Source organism: Heterocephalus glaber, unplaced genomic scaffold (genome assembly GCF_053883595.1).
Source record: "Heterocephalus glaber isolate CG9 unplaced genomic scaffold, H.glaber_assembly_v1.0 deba00000347, whole genome shotgun sequence".
Classification (NCBI taxonomy): Eukaryota; Metazoa; Chordata; class Mammalia; order Rodentia; family Bathyergidae; genus Heterocephalus; species Heterocephalus glaber.
Window position 1 is genome coordinate 39,544,569 of NW_028258143.1, and position 17,035 is coordinate 39,561,603.

At 32.5% G+C, this 17,035-nt stretch overlaps 1 protein-coding gene across 46 annotated transcripts in view; it reads right to left on the minus strand.

Moving 5' to 3' along the window:
* The window catches only part of Baz2b (bromodomain adjacent to zinc finger domain 2B), a 411,121-nt gene that overhangs the window by 135,843 nt on the left and 258,243 nt on the right, over positions 1-17,035 (minus strand). For 30 of the 46 annotated variants that reach the window (XM_087196196.1, XM_087196318.1, XM_021265788.2 and 27 more), the window contains 3 exons: positions 7,445-7,633; positions 2,899-3,066; positions 1,816-2,009 (listed from right to left, as the gene is read on the minus strand). In XM_087196196.1, coding sequence (XP_087052322.1) covers positions 1,816-2,009; positions 2,899-3,066; positions 7,445-7,633 — 551 coding nt within the window. The remainder of the gene's footprint in view (positions 1-1,815; positions 2,010-2,898; positions 3,067-7,444; positions 7,634-17,035) is intronic. The other 16 variants (XM_021265823.2, XM_087196287.1, XM_087196363.1 and 13 more) reach the window with 3 other exon arrangements.

Here is a 17,035-nt window from a genome sequence, read left to right on the forward strand (position 1 = left end):
TGAAAGTGTAAATAAGGGTTAAAATGATTAAAAGGAATAACTGATAATTTGAAATAGGAAGAAAAGTTCCAAAAGGGTAGGGGTGATGGGAAGGGAAGGGGAAAGGAAAGAAGGGAAAGGAAAAATTATGAGAAAAGAAAAAAAATGGAAATGAAGTCTATGTAAATAGGGAAGGGTGGAGGGGGTGAAGGGCGCACAGCTAATCAGGGAAAAAATAAGAACCAAGATACATCATGTACAGGTACAAGCACTCAATGATAAATGTAAATGTATTGTATACCTAAAATGTACCAATAAAAGAATTTAAGAAAAAAAAAATTTAGGAACAGTTGGTATAGAGAATAGCCACTGTCTGTAGGGTTGAGGTAGAGTACTGAAATAAAGATAACTTTGGGAGAAGTGTTCTTTCCTTCAATCCCCATTCATCCAAGATGAGCTTCAGGCTTTTTGGACAGGGCGTAACTACTGCCCACTGAGTGGCAGAGATGCTCAAGATATGAGAAATCAAAGCCAGCACAAAGGAAACACTACTTGGCTGGATGCCAGAAAAACTTGGCTGGGAACCTGCCAGATGTAGTGCTAGTAAAATTGGCTAGGAAGCCACCCACTAGTTTCCTAGCAAAACTTGCTCACAAGCTGCTTGCTGGGATGCCAATGAAACTTGCTAGAAAGTACGCACCACAGGGTCTCCTGACCACCACTGGGACTCCTGTTCAACACCACCGTGAAAGCCATTAGCTAGGAAGAAAATCACCCACTGGCAGACACAGCATAAAAGAAAGAAGAAACAGAAACCAGAGACAGAAGTCCCTTCCTTGCCCAGGAACCTCTATTAACAAGGTCTAACCTTGTGCCAAATAGCAAAGGAGAAAAGAGTGAGGTTAGAGCTCAAACCAATCAATCGATAACTTGCGTAGTTGAAGATACAGATGAAAAACTGGTCATGATATGATAACTGTTGAATAGCATAATGGGCATACAGAATTATTCTGTCTGCTTTGAATATTTGAAATTTTTTTTAAAAGGGGAGGGGGTTTCTTTTTTTGGTTTTCTTTCTACAGCATGGGTTCTGCCATCAACCTGCTTCACTTCAAATCCTTGTTTAGCTACTTATTGACTAATTATTTTGGTGTTCTGTTCCCCCTTTTGTAATAACCATAGCTATTTCATTTTAGGTATGTAAAAGATTGAAATAGGCATTATATACAAAGCAATTAGAGCAGAGGTTGTATGTAGGTAGTTCTCAATAAATTTTAGCTATTGGGGCTGGAAATATTTATATAAATGTTTTTCAGCCTATAATTACTATTGATATTATTTATACTGGTACAGACGGCTTTAATTTTTTAAGATATATAAAATACTGGGTGTGGTGGCATGTACCATTTTTATGTATTACACCATAAAAATACACAACTGTAAAAATAGGATTTCATAATGCATAGGAAATTAATCTGCAAACGCTGGTGGTTTTAGTTTTTATTTTTATTTTTTTTTACTTTTGAGGTACTAGAGATTGAAGCCAGGGGCTTTGCACTGAGCTACATCCCCAGCCCTTTTTATTTCTGTGTTTTTAGTCAAGGTCTCACTAAGTTGCTAAGTTGCTCAGGCTGGGCCTGAACTAAGGATCCTCCTGCCTCAGCCTCTCAGTGCCAGTATTACCAGTGTGTGCCACCACACCAAGCTAGATTCTGGCTGTGACATTAGAAATGATATATATGTGTGTGTATACACACACACACACACACACACACATTTATATGTTTAAAACTATATATGTGTGTAGATATATATATCCTTTAAAGAATAACTTACCTTATCTTTGATTTTGTCTGCTCTAGAGTCCAAAGGCTGGCTTTTGCTTTGCTCCTGATTACATTTCCGATTTCCTCCACCTGAACTTGTACTTTTAGTCTGTCCGATGGAATTTGAAGCAGTAGTGGATAGTACTGATGTGTTGACACCAATTACAGATGATGTGCTGTTTCCATTAATTGACCCATTTACACCTTGAAAATAAAAATGAAAAATATAATGAAATGTTATACAGTCATACAAAGGAATAAAGTACTAATATATGTACAATATGAATAAAACTCAAAACATTTTCAGAGAAAGAAGCCAGACCCTCTCATATAATTCGATATATATGAAATAGTCACAATAGATACATCCTCAGAGACAGAGTATAAGCTTATGGTTCCCAGGGTTTGGGGGAAAAGGAAACAGAGAACAGCTATTTAATATGTATGAGATTTCCTTCTGGAGTGATGAAATATTTTGGAACAAAGCAGAGATGTGGAAGCTGTACAACATGGATTTTCATTTTAAAATGGCTAATATTATATGACTTATACTTCAATTAAAAAATATTTAGAAAGATAATTAAATGCTAATGTTTCCAATTCAGAAAAACACCCCAAAACATTTACTCAAGTTAAAAAGAACAGTAAGTTATTTGAAATGCTATTATAATTTTAAATGAGATTCTAATAATTATCAATTGCTGAAATATTAACCATCAATTAAAGGAAAAATAGAGCACTAGTAAAACCAGTTTCAGTGAAGTTAATGTTTGGTTGCTGAAGAAATAACATACTGGGTTGATTGAGGAGATAATGAGATACAGAAGAAAAAGCAGTGGAATTGGTTTCAAGTCCTGATTAAACCACATTAAATGCAATCATTCTTTTCTTGAACAACTATTTAACCTTACCTGTAAAATAAGGATACTTTTAATCTCAAAGAATTATTATAAGAATTAAACAAGATGATGTAAAAGTCTCTAACATAATGCTATAAAAATGTTATTAAACCTGTACTCCACTGAATATAGGTATTAGAATGGAAGACTTACAATACTTCACTTAATATTAATATTAATGCTAATATGGGTACCTTTTTCAGGAACAGTTCGATTACTTTTTCCTGAAGTCCTTGAAGGGAATGAAGATGAATCATGATTCTGGGCTGGAGGAGCAAACAGTGGTGGAATTCCTAGTAATGGTGGAAAGAAAGGTGCTCCTGTACGGGTATGAATATCTGTTGTTCGCCACCATTCTGCACCTCAAAACCAAACAAACCAACCAAACAATGACATTTCAATTAACTTTTTAGTTAATGCAACACTGATTTCTATATTTTATTCCTGAAAAAAATATTTTAAGTTTCTAGTTGGAATAGAACTGCTTAGTTCACATACTTGTGATCATCTTTTTAAGTGTAAACTGCTAATTAGAACTTGTACACTTGTCACTCTTCTCATTAGGCCAGTATTCAAGGATCTCCACTTAGCAGTTTTCTAGATTCAAGCTAAAAAGGACAAAGGTATTTCATAGTTTTAAAAATAAAACTGAAAACTTGGAATATAAAGGAATTATTTGACTCTTTGATGACTTTTAATATACTTTTAAATTATTTATTTATTTTTTTTTGGTACTGGAGATCGAACTCAGGACTTTGTGCTGGCCAGGCAGGCGCAGTGCCACTGAGCCAAATCCCCAGCCTGATATACTTTTTTTAAATTAGTAAAGAAATATTTAAGTCTATATTAATCTATCTTAAAACCTTAGAATTTAAGCTTATATCTACAAACTATGTTAAGAATTTTTTCCAATTATAGATAATATAAATCTGGCTCTGATAAATCTGGTGGTCTAATACTATGAAGACTATGGTAATCCACTATATCTCAAATGTATTTACGGAAGAAAAAATTCTATAGTCAGACAAAAATGTAAATATAGCAATATCAATAACTTTTTTGTCTGAGAAGTTCTCAAAGAAGATTTCAAAATCAATTTGCACTAAAATATAAAGATTTATAAAGCTTCTCTCCTTACAATTAATGAAAAAAGCCTTGCATTTTGTTTATGCTCCTGCTTATAAATTACAGGTGACAATGACTGCTTAATCAGTATAAAATAACTAAATGGTAGAAAATTATGGAATGAAATTTAGGTATTCAAACAGTAGCTCTTAGTTCAAACTTTTATGATTGAAAGTCAAATTTTATACATTTTTCAAGGAAGGGTGAGATTAAGAAGAGATTTGAAAAGCATCCAAAGGATAGCCTTGTATTGCCCCATATGAAATCTCAGAAATAACCTCAAATTCACTAATCCACTAGATTACAAAATCAGTTATTACAGTATCTTTCAGGCTGATCTTCTAAATAATATATTTCTATTTGATCATAATAGCCACAAGAAAATTAGATTTAAAAAATCCAGCATAGAAGAAACTATTGTCAGTGTATTGTATCACATTATAAAAATTCTATAGGAATATTTCTTGATTAAAATACAATGTAAAGTTATGACCACTTTCATTATCTAACAGTGAAATCTGGTTTTTAAAAAAGTGAAATGTTCATGGTAGCTGCCATTCTCAGAGGTCTAAAAAATACTACAAGCAGAAACTGTAAATGTTATCCTGGATTGCCAGAAGGTATTCTAGTGAAATGACATTCTCGTATATTTAACCATGACTGAATGATGGGAACTGAACAAGAATGGCTATATAGAAACATTAATCACTGACCCACTTTAGATGAAAGAAGTACATTTAGACAGGAAGAATAGGTGTATATTGTGGGCTTGTATCAGCATAGGAGATTCTCATTGATATTTATGGGTTTGAAATCTAGGTTCTACTATTTGATAAAAAGGAACTGTGGTTTCCCAAAGATATTTCTATCACCTAGTACAGTGTAACTAAAGTTTTAAAGATGAGTGTATAAATTTTGCATCAAACAATTTGGTAAGATAATAAAATATAATGATTTAAGTATTTTAGAAATAAACTAAAAACCTATGACAATGTTCTTCAGAATATCAATGGTATATAAGTCTGTAGTATGGATTAGAGAAAATAATAGGAAAATATGTGTTATAAATGAAGTGACACTAAAGAAAATGCAAGTAAATAAGATCAATTAAATAAAAAGATGAAAATGGTAGAGCTTCTCATATAAACTTTACAAATGTCTGATAGTATTTTGTAGGAAAAATATAATTTTTCTGACTGACAAGTTTACCTATCGTCCAAATTTATGAAAATAAAAAACAAAATTTAGTCACTCACAAATTAGCTTGTTAATAAAATGAAAAATTAAAAAAAGACTACATAAATCACAGGATGAATTTGAGTATCCAAAAGAGGTAACAGCATAATAGCAATTAATAATTCAAACTGAAGGATTATAATATTCTGAATAATACAAAAAAATCTCAATTTGAATCTAAAACATTCAGCAGAAGTTTGAAAGTGCAAGAGCCAGATACTTCACAAATACTCAGTTTTATAAAATTAAGATATAATGATCAACATTATAAATTTTTTTAAAATATCATAAAATACTATTTTAACATAAAATGAAAATAATTTCATTATATTAATGTCCATGAAATAATTATATTTATTGATTTAAACCAGAAAAATACTTTAGAACTACTTATTGATTGACTGATTGATTGGTTTGTTGGTCTAGCTATGTATCCTAAGCTGGCCTCCAAATCACAATCCTCTTGCCTCAGCTCCCAGAGTGCTGGGATTACAAGCATGTGCTACTGTGACCAACCAATAAAATTTTAAATTATTCCTCCTTTAAAACTCCTAGTATGTATTAATTGTGTCTTTCTTTCATTTATTTATGGAGTGATTTTGAAAATTTAGCAATTTGATTACCTTATAGAGAACTGATATTTAAGTCATACCAAATCTACAACTGAAATGAATTCTCTGTAAGGCATAATCTGCCAATTTGACAAAGATGTATGCTTGTACATGCATACTCTTATCACTAAAGACTTTGTTTTGTAATTGTCTATTTATCTATTCCCTTGAAACTAGGAGCAACATAAAATATATTGGCACATTCCTCAGTAACTGGCCTTGTATACAGAATATGATAAATGAGTGAATAGTTGATGTAGGCTATTAAAATTTTTCATACAGTGCAAGTATCAACATTATGAAAATTCAGATGAGTGACCTTTTACATTTGTTAACCAATTACAGTGTAGAAGGTATTTGATTTTAATAATATAGTAATTATATTGTGGTCTAGAATGCTCAAAGTATTATAATAAATCATGCTAAAACAATAAAAATATTTAAGATATCATAAAAAATATAGAATTTGTTTTTATTTTTATTCAGCAATCTTCTATTTTATGAAAAATATGTTCAGTGGTTATCTTGCTAAGCAACCATGCTAACAATGGAATAAGTTCCTATGAATATTTTTAAAGGAAATGTTAAGTCTTAGTTTAAGATATCATCTGTTTACTCACATTACTCCTCTTCATCATCCCACTTTCTCCAGACAAGTATGTTAAAAATATAACTCAAGAAATACTGTAGCATGTGAAATATATATTTAACCATCTATCTTTTCTACATATAATTTAAACATAATAGTTGTTTCTTTTTAAAGAAACGATTGACAATTTATGAAACATTAAAGTGGGCAATAGAGAATAATGACATTTACCAATTATGGAATAATTATGTATACCAAACACTGTACACAGCACTGAACATGATTATGTTGTTTAATCTTTGTGAAAATCCTATAAAGTATTATTATTATTATTATTATTATTATTCTCATTTTACAGGAGAGAAAACGGGCTGAGAAGTCAGATAAGATGTCCAAGGCCATACAACTACTAAGCAGCAAAAGATTGAAATTCAAGTCTGTTAGTCTTTGGAATTATGCTCTAATGTTTTAAACTATTTTACATACATTATGTATCTTTTTCTAAAATGTATTAAATTAAAATTAATTTTAAAATACATTTAAGTTTAAACATTCAAGAGACTATAACAAAAGAAATTAAAGCATGTTTTTCTAAGTTAAGCTTTAATCACTGTTTTAATTAACTGTTGCTTCATAATCTGTTGAATTTCACCTAACACTGGTACCTTTGGCACATAAGTGGTACAACTCTCTAGCTGTTTTGACCAAATATAGAAAAATTTAGAAATTTAAGAGTCAAGTACATTGTTGCTACAAAGTGAAGAAAAGAACCCCCCAAAAATATTCGTAAGAACTGGATTTTAATTTTACACTATACTTTAAAAAATATATAAAACAGAAAAATTCAAACTCTACATTTAAGATATGCACACTTTTTGTACTATACTTAAATAAAATACATCAGAAAATTTTGGCTTTATTATTCATGTCTGTGGCAAATGCTTATTTATCCAGTCAAATACCTGAAAACCTAAGTAACTGCTATGCTATCTAATACACAGTGTGCTTTATTTATTTATTTTTTTGCATGTGATAAATAAGACTGAGCCAATTCTTGCATAGGAGTTAAATATACCAGGCATTATACTATTCTTTTTGCTCAGTTTAATAAACAAATTACTGCTTGAACATTTCAAGCATTCCTTCTTTCCTTAAACACTGTTTGTAACAGATGTTTACCTGGAAAAGATGCTAGTTGGGGATGTGCGGCTAAGGCTGTGGGTGTACCAAGTGTCCCCAAACCACCAAATTCTGAATGCCCTGAGCTGGCTGAATGTAGACCAAAGACTGGGTGGCTGACCATTGGGAAGGCACTCGACACTGTGGACAGGTTAAACGGTTGATCCCCAGCTGCTCTGAATATATGTCCTGGGAGGGAAAAAAACACACTTAAAGTTGTGTTATAAAACCAGATGAGATTTCTCTGATTTCAATGTTCATAGTTAAAATTTATAATAATTTCCTTAGTATTAAATTTTTGTTTTACATTTCTTTCTGCATTTCTACTCTTCAAGCCCTACAGAGTGACATGTTTCTTGAAACATCAAAGTACTGTAAAATAATGAAAATAAAAGGTATAACCTTATTTCCTCAATTTTGAGATTTGACAATCGATATTTTAAGCAAATAATTTTTATTAATTAAAATTGTTTGACCTTAGGAAGTAAGGCCAATTTTGTTAATACACGTATATTAATATGTCAAATGTTTTTGCTTCTAAGTAGGAAAATATAAACTTTGCACTAATTTAAGGTTGAAAGTCAATGAAATAGAACCAAAATCTGTTACCAAGTCATCATTCAAATTATCATACACTTTAGGCAATGAGATCCCATTTCTGATGTACCAGAACTGAAGCTCCCTTCTCTAACACCTTTTAGGTGAGAAGAATATCTGGATACCAAAAGGCCTGTATAATCTAGCTGAATAAAGCAATGCTCAAGACAACATAAGCAATTAATTAACATAAGCAATACATTTAGTAAGGTATTTCTAAATGGATTCATAGGTAGTTACCAATACAAAAATCATTTTTAACCTTTCTGATAGTAATCAATATTCAACTTGAATGAATGTGATTTTTCAGTCTCCACTTTAAAGAGAATCTAGCACTAAGTGTCATAATACCAGCTTGGAGTGTTATATGATCAAAAACATAACTTTTATTTTTCAAACTTTGTAAGGATTTTTTTTTCATTTTTTTTTGGAACCAGGGATTGAACTCAGGACCTTGTGCTTGCCAGGTAGGCACTGGCATCACTGAGCTAATAATCTCTGGCTCCCAGATTTTGTGAGGATTTGGGAGAAAATTTTTCCCTTTATTTCCAGAAAATAATTATAATTCCCTAGGTTCCTACTATGAAAACAGAGTATCAAAGTTCATAATCTAAGGTACTGCAAGAATTTATTTTGTAAAGATTACTATTGTATTATTAAAATCAGAATGATTCCTTTATTATTTCCTGTTTATACCAGCCCTGCCTGTACAATATGTTTGAAGTAAATGAAAAAAAGGTTAAGTTCAAAATGAGTATACTTTTTGTTATCATTAAGTTATCAATCAAATCTCTCCTCTTTTCTTTTTCTCTCTTGAAACCAAGAGATAGTCCTAAAAAAGTTCAGAATATATCCTCACAGAATGATATAACCCTATATTTTTTTACTGAAATAATGCTACATTCTTTGCTGAAATAGGAAAATTTAGATAACTTTGTTTTTCTTTTGTAGTGCTCAGGATCAAACCCAAGGCCTCAACATGTGAAGTGCTCTACCACTGAGCTATGCCCAGCCTGGAGGATTTAAATAAGTAATTAAGATTGAAATAAATTCCAGCAAGTACATCTTATATCAGCCTCTAAGGAAAAAGTTCGGATGGGCTAATACTCTCAATATGTAAAGTAATAACTAGATGTCCTCGTAGTGTCTTTACAAGGAGGCCTTCCCCTAGAAACTGAGATAAAACAAGAAAAGTGCATAAACTCAAATGTCTTCTCTAAGTCAATCTTTATTTTTGTTCTTTAAATCCTAAATAGAAAATTGGGTGAATTTTAAAAAAAATACAAAGAAAACTGTTGAACTGGTACTTTTGTGTTTGCAGAGTTCTGGACTACATTAGCACTGAGGCAGAATTATAAAATAGGGCATTCTCCTGAGAAAATGGTTACCCAAACATCACTGTCTTTAAGTCCAGTGAAAGGCCACCAGAAAGACTGATTTTTGTTTTTATTCTTAGCTAATTCTCAGAAACCCAGGAAATTTCTCTAAAAAATGACCTTGTAAAAAGCTACTGTTTCTTTTCATTTGTTATTACAAATAAAATCTCTCATTTTGGACAATGAATTCAACTTCTGATTCATATGGGTGTTATCAAATGTTTTATGTATTTATAAACATTCTACGGTTAGTTATGCAGTATTCCTTTTTCTATCAATGGTCCTCATAAGCAAGATGAACTGAACATAGATAGTAGCTTTGGAGAATTTATAGTCATTTGCCATTTGTGTTTTACAAAAAAATTACTCTTTTCTTCCCTCCCATCACAAAATGATTCATAAATTGTATTTATCAAATTATACATAGCCATGATTTAATACACAGAAATTTGTGGAATAAATTCAAACTATTAAAATTATACAAAATATTATAAAAATTCAGAGTAATTGAAACATAAAAATACTTCTACAAAAACTGGATAATAAATACCTTTCTTTAGATGCATAGTGAAAACATTAATTTCCTTATTATGAAGAAACCAGTGAGCTAAACCTTAGAGTCTCATGGGCAGAAAATATAAGCAATATCTAAATGAAGATATCACTCTTACAGCAGCAAATAAAAACCAACAGCTGAGCACGGTGTCACATGCCTATAATCCCAGAATTCCAGGAGGCAAGTTTGAGCCCAAGCTGGGCAACTTCATGACTCAGTGATAGCCTGTCTCAAAACATACACATGAATAAAAGGGCTGGGGATGTAGTTCAATGTGAAAGCCCTGGGTTTAATCCATGGTACCACAAACAAAACAATATACTTTGATAACAATAAAATTCTTTTTTAACTCTAAAAGTGACAGCTAAAGTCTGAGGGTGTAGTATGGCTCAGTGGTAAAGTAGGTTCAATCCCCAGAAACAAACAAACAAATAAACAAACGTGACATCTAGACACAATAGAAAATTTCCTTCTTAGGAGCAAAAACATTTGATATCGTATTACAGTACATAATTAACAAAAGTGGCCTTCTTCCGGTCAATTTTAATTGATAAAAGTTATTTACCTAAAACATCAGTTCTCAAAATCAAAGTAAATAAGGTTATATATTTCATTTTCATTATTATTATCATTTTTGAGAACTGCTCATCTCTGGTGTCACCAGGCATGGATATAATTCTGTAGTTCTACAAATTTTTTTTCACTTGAAACTATGATGAATAAAGCTCGTTCTTTGTTGAATGAGCACAGATGTAATTCTGTGTAGAACTGTGTACAGAATTACATTGATGCCTGGTGACACCACAGAGATGGGAATTCAAATCAAGACTACTTTAAAGTGAATGTTTTATTAATAGACTGGTGATGACTTAGTAAATCCTATAATCACACTTAAAGCATATTTTCTGCATGAGTAAAAAACAGATATATTCTTACATGAAACAAAATACAACACAAGTCAAACAGGCTCTATTAATTTTATGACTATAAAACTAAATTATGTGAATATTAGAAATTTTTTTTTTAAGACAAAGTCTCATCATGTAGTTCAGGATGCCCTTGAACAACTCACTATGTAGCCCAGGCTGGCCTGGAAATCATGGTGATCTTCCTGCCTCAGCCTCCCTAGTGCTGAGATTACAGGTGTGTACCACTTAACCCAGCTAGAATACTCCTCTTTTGAGGAAGTAAATTTTCCCTACGATAATATACCTAATGTCAGAAGATTTTCACAAAACCCATCTTGATTAAAAATTATTAAAGTTTTACTCAGAGAAAGTATTTGCAAATGGGGAAATTACATCATAAAATCGTAGTATGTTTGGAACTAGTTATTCCTTTTTAACAGATTAACATTCAAACAAATTTCCTTAAAAATAAACTATGTCATTCTAACAGAAAAGTAACAATGTACATTTTTCATAATAAAAATTTATATACATCTTCAATGTCATAATACACTAAATACTTTTCAGCAGTGTTTTTCAAATCTACTACCTGATATATATAAAAAAGTGTTTAAAAGCAGTACATTTATAACAGTGGATCAGTATCAATTCATGGTAATTACAAGTATTTTTATTAATGAATACTACAGTTTTTTCTCTTTATAAGAACAAAATGGTAGAAATACTGAACCGATGCCTTAAACCTTAATACCAGTGAGGAAAATCCCCTATCATTAAAGACAAGTCTATAAATCACATTAAAGCAAAATAAAAAGAATAAGTACATTAAAACTTTGAATTTTTAAAAAAGAATTGAGAAGACTCTTTACTATAACTCTACTTTTTGCTTTTTTGTATGTGAAAAATGTCTTTAATCTTTCAATGCTACACAAACTTATTGCAATATGTCTTCAGGCTTTTGTGTCTAGCTCTTTAAAATTATAAGCATAATTTATAGCATTGCAAAATCAGCTTCTAATATAGAAACTGCAAAGTATGGCTAATCATCAAAAATGGTATGTACTTTAGTATATGTGCTGCTGAAGCAAGCACAATGGTATGTACTTTAACATCAGTAATAATGGAGTGTAACGTCCAAAATATAATCAAAATTACTATAAATTCAAGAAATACTCAAATTACTGGCTCACATATTAAAATTCTTAATGTTTAAATATTCTGAAACTCAAACTGTATAAATTATGTAAATTTTAACTGATTAAAGAACAAAATACTATATAGTTAATGATACCAAAACATTTCTCCCCAAATAATCTTCATTTAATTCCTGTATTCTCATATTTGAGCCAGTTCGTGTTCATATTTTAAAAGATTGATGGAATACATTTATCTTGAGATTTTAGACTCTTAAGAGTGGCAAAAACAGTATAAAGCTCCTATGTGCACTCCATCAAACTCCTCTTATGTTAATGTCTAATATGACTATTGACAAATATTCAAAGCCAAGAAATTAACCTTAGTTAACTAAAATATTCAGATTAATTAGTTTTCTCATTAAAATTATTTCTTTGTCCTAAGATCCCATATTATATTTAATTTGTATTTGTCTTTAATTTTTTCTAACCAGTGACAGTTTCTCAGTCCTGTCTTTAGGACTGATACACTGAAGAATATTTTGTAGTCCAATGTTTTGTACGATGTCCTTCAATTTAGGTTGGTTTGGTACTTTCTAATGATTAGAAGGAGCTTATACATTTGGGGAAGGAATCCCAATGTGCCCTTCTCAGAGCAAGATACCTGAGGCCCATGATGTTGCTATGTGGCATTGGTGATGATAATTTTCATGATTTGGCTAAACTGCCTGCCATCATTCTCCACTCTAAGTTACCATAATCTCTTCAAACAGTATTTTTATTAGAAAACAAGTAAAGTTATTAAAAGCACTGGTAGCTTTGAGAACAAAAGCTGCCACCCTATAGCACTAAACATAGTCAATAAGCTTTTGATTTAGTTTAGCAAATAATTTATCATTTTTTTATCACTCAGGCAATGTTTGTTTTTAACAGAATAGTTTTTTAGCAATAAGAACTTAATGGATCCATTAGTTTGTTAGGGCTGCCATAATAAGTCATACTGTGGTTGGGTGACTTAGAACAGCAGAAATTTATTGTTGCATAGTTCTAGAAGGTACAAGTGTAAAATCAATGTGTTTGGTGGACCATGCTCCTTCTGAAAGTACTAGGGAAAGATATGTTCCATGCTTCTCTCCTAGTCTATGGTAACCTTAGGTATTCTTCCTATGTCCTTGTGTGTGTTTCTCTCTGTCCATGTTTCTGTGTCCAAATTTCCCCTTTTTATGAGGACACCAATCACATTAGATTAGGACCTACCCAATGACTTCATTTTAATCTGAATACTCTAAATTCTAAAGTACCAGAGTCTAGGATTCCAACATGTGTCTTTTGGGGGAGGGCACAGCCCATAACATTTGTTTCATTCATTCATTCATTCATTCATTTATTGGTACTGGGGATCAAACTCAGGACCTTGCGCTTGCAAGGCTGGCGGCAGAACCACTGAGCTAAATCCCCAGCCCAATTTGTTTCATTTTTAAAAAGTATTTAACTGACCTGAATGCATTGCCTGCTAAAAACTTTAAATCAAAACTATAAATTTTTGGGCTGGGGATTTAGCTCATTGGTTTTGCTGCCTGCCTCACAAGCGCAAGGGCCCGAGTTCGATCCTCGATACAAAAAAACAACAACTATAAATTTCTACTAACAGAAGTTAGGTAACATAATTTTTTTTTGTTCTTTTTTTGAGACAGGTTCTTGCTATGTAATCCAGGCTGGCCTTGAACTCACTATGTAGTGCAGGCTGGACTCAAAACTTGTGGCTATCCTCCTGCCTAAGCCTCCCAAGTGCTGGGATCATAGGTGTGCACCACCACGCCTGGTGATAATTCAAAAATAATTGAGACAGAGGAGAAAGGACTAACACTCCCCAAAAGGTACTTAAAAATTTTTTTTCATTCTTCCATCTTTGTCAATCGTGACCTTAAATGCCTCTGACTACTGGGAGACTTTTGCTTTGTTGGTAGAAGCTCTGGTCTGGGTCTACCCCAGATTATTGCACCCCTTGGCTTCTCTGGATGACTCTTCCCCTTTCCAGCCACTTCAGATTTTCCCACTCCAGTCCACAAGGAGCCCTCTCCTACCATGACTAAGCAGAAAATGTTCATTTAGTTGGCAGGACACTGTGCACATGTGTGCTCCTGCCCTTTTGTCTATATAATCAGCCTTCCTCTCACGTTTATCAGATCAGTCCATGTACTGCTTGCCATTATGCTGCAGCATAAGACCTAGTAAAGCCTCCTTCAGATGGATTTACTTTGGTATTCATGATTTCTATCTCGAGTAGAGCAGAATAAGCTGGTTGCATAAGAACTGGTAACATTAAAGGCTACTGGTACTGAAAGCACCCAGCAGCTAGGAATGAGTGCAATAGTAGCCACAGAGAGATAGAGCAATGAAGAGCTTCTGGGAACTGCTAGAAATGGCTGCTGAAAGAGTTCCAGAGAGCTATTGGTAGTTGCTGGCTCTGGCTGGTAGAAAAACAGCAAGAAGAGTTACTAACACTAAGAGCTGAGAGCCACTGGTATTTAAAACTCAGAGCTATATGTTGTCTATTCATGACTTCTTTCTGGATTGGGCAAAAGAACCCTGGCTGACTGGTAATAATGACTTATAATCAAGCATCTCGTTAAATAAACTCCACTAAAGAAAAGTGAGATAGCTGATAATTTAAGAGCCTTTGTTTAGGATTCATATATATCTACAGCATTGACAAATCAGCTAAAAAGAAAATACTGTTATAATAATTCATACTATAATATAAATAATTAAAGAAACTTTGGCTTTATCTAAAAAGCCTCAAAAGAAGGTCTCTCATTCTCTTGATGATTCTCTACTTACTATAAATTTAAGATCTGGTTGTCTTTTAAATAAGTCCTAATTAAATTCTAAATTTTGACTTTCCTTTTTTTAACTACACTGCCTCTTTAGTGATACAAACTGATTTATATGATGCCTTACTCTGCAGCCTATAAAAAATCCTAATTCTAACTGAAATCTGCATAGTCACCTGATATTACCAAAACAATACACAAAATTTATGTGGTTTTTTCATTGAAGGATTATATTACTTAAAATAAATCTCAAGATTTTTTTATCTGTGTGTTTTCATCTTCTGCATGGTTCATGATGTTATCTGAGATTTTAGGTACAAAGAGATTAAATTGACAAAATAAAAGTAGATTATTCTGCCATTTTTCAAGATCTCTGAGTTGTACATCATATTAAGGCTAATCAGACTATACTTGTTTAACCAGCCTGTGAGATCCACAATAATGTTCCCAGCTGTACGATCATTAATGATTCCAACTTGCCAACGTAACCATGCATTATCCTCACAGAAACTGGATGATGACCTTGGAGCACTGCCTAATAAGAGCCTGGTGTTTGCCCTTTTTGGCATTGTTATAGCTCTTGAGAGCCTCAGCGGAGACATTCATGTACATCATTATAGTGGCATGAAGGATGGCAAAAGTGCCAGAAAACTTATTAATTAAAGTTATTTTATCATCTGAGTTTCAAAACCTAGTCTTTCAACTTCATCTTTCCTTCTCTTCTTTATTTCAATAATTATTTTTAGGGTCAAGGATGTAACTCAGTGGTACCACACCTGCCTGGCAAGTGCAAGGTCCTGAGTTCAATGCCCCATACCAAAAAAAATTTTTTTATATTTTGTACCAGGCACTGAATGAACACATGGTCTAGAAGAAGAAAAGAGATAATGGTCCCTGCACTTTAAACAACAAAGAATGAATAAATAAAACAACACCAAATGTATAATTACATAATGGGAAGAGTGTTTCAGAGGAAACTAAAAGGTACAGGGATAGATAATAATGGAGCAATTACCTACACACTATGATCAGTAGAGTTATCTCTACTTAAGGTCTGTATTAGTCAAAACTCTTCAAAGAAACAGAACTAATAAGATTAATTAATTTATTATAAGGAATTGGCTCATGAGATTATGGAGGCCAACTGAGGAAAGCCAATGGTTCTGAGAATTGTAGAGCCAGTGGTAGAAGTTCCAGTAGTGGGAGACAACTGATGTCACAGATAAACCAATCAGGCTGGAAAAACAAATTACTTTCTTCTCTATTTGTTTGTTTTATCCAAGTCCTCAAGAAATTGCAAGATGCACCCTTACCCCCAGAAGGGCAATTTTTTCTACTCAGTCCACAGATTCAAATGCTAATCTTACTTTGGGACACCCATAGAGACACATTAAAAAATAATTTTTAATTTGGGTATTCTGTACCCATAAAATTAACCATCACAGGGTCTCAGGATATTTAACGTGAGACAAAGTAGAATCTGATAAGAAAAAAAAAAAGCCTTAAAAAGGTCCTTCAGACAGAGAACTTGAGTTGGGAAGGAAATCTTTATATCTGAAGAACTAAAAGATCAGAAAGGCTGAAAGACAAAAGGACATAACTGGAATAGGCCAGATAAATTTGAAGAAGTAGGTAAAGAGATTGAAATACACAAAATACCAACTCAATACCACTAGGTGAAAAGGTTATTTAATGACTAATATAGCTCAAAAGTCACTAGAAAAGGCTCAGTTGAGATGAAGAGGTTGAATGGAAGGTTTACCAAGACCCAATTTCTCTCTCCTCTTGGTTCTACTCCCACAGACAGGCCCTTCCTACCAGTTTTGTGGGGTGGGGAAAAAGGGTGTCTTACCTCACCAGGACTAAAAAAGTCCCTGAATGGAATCTCATTGTCTTTGATTAGTCTGACTTACATTATGTGCCCATTTCTTAACTAATCATTTTTTTTCTGGGAAATATAAAGTTTGGATTGCCTAGGCTACATCATATGCTACCTTTGGAGTCTTATGTAAAAAGTTTAGAAAAAATTAAGTAATTTACTTTTGAGGAGATAACTTTTGGTGGTGATAATACTATGATAAAGTGGTTATAAGAATCCTACATATATAATAATTATAAAAACCAAGTTACAAAAAAATTAAAACAACTAAAGATACCAGAAAGCATCAAAAGGCATAGAAAAGTCAG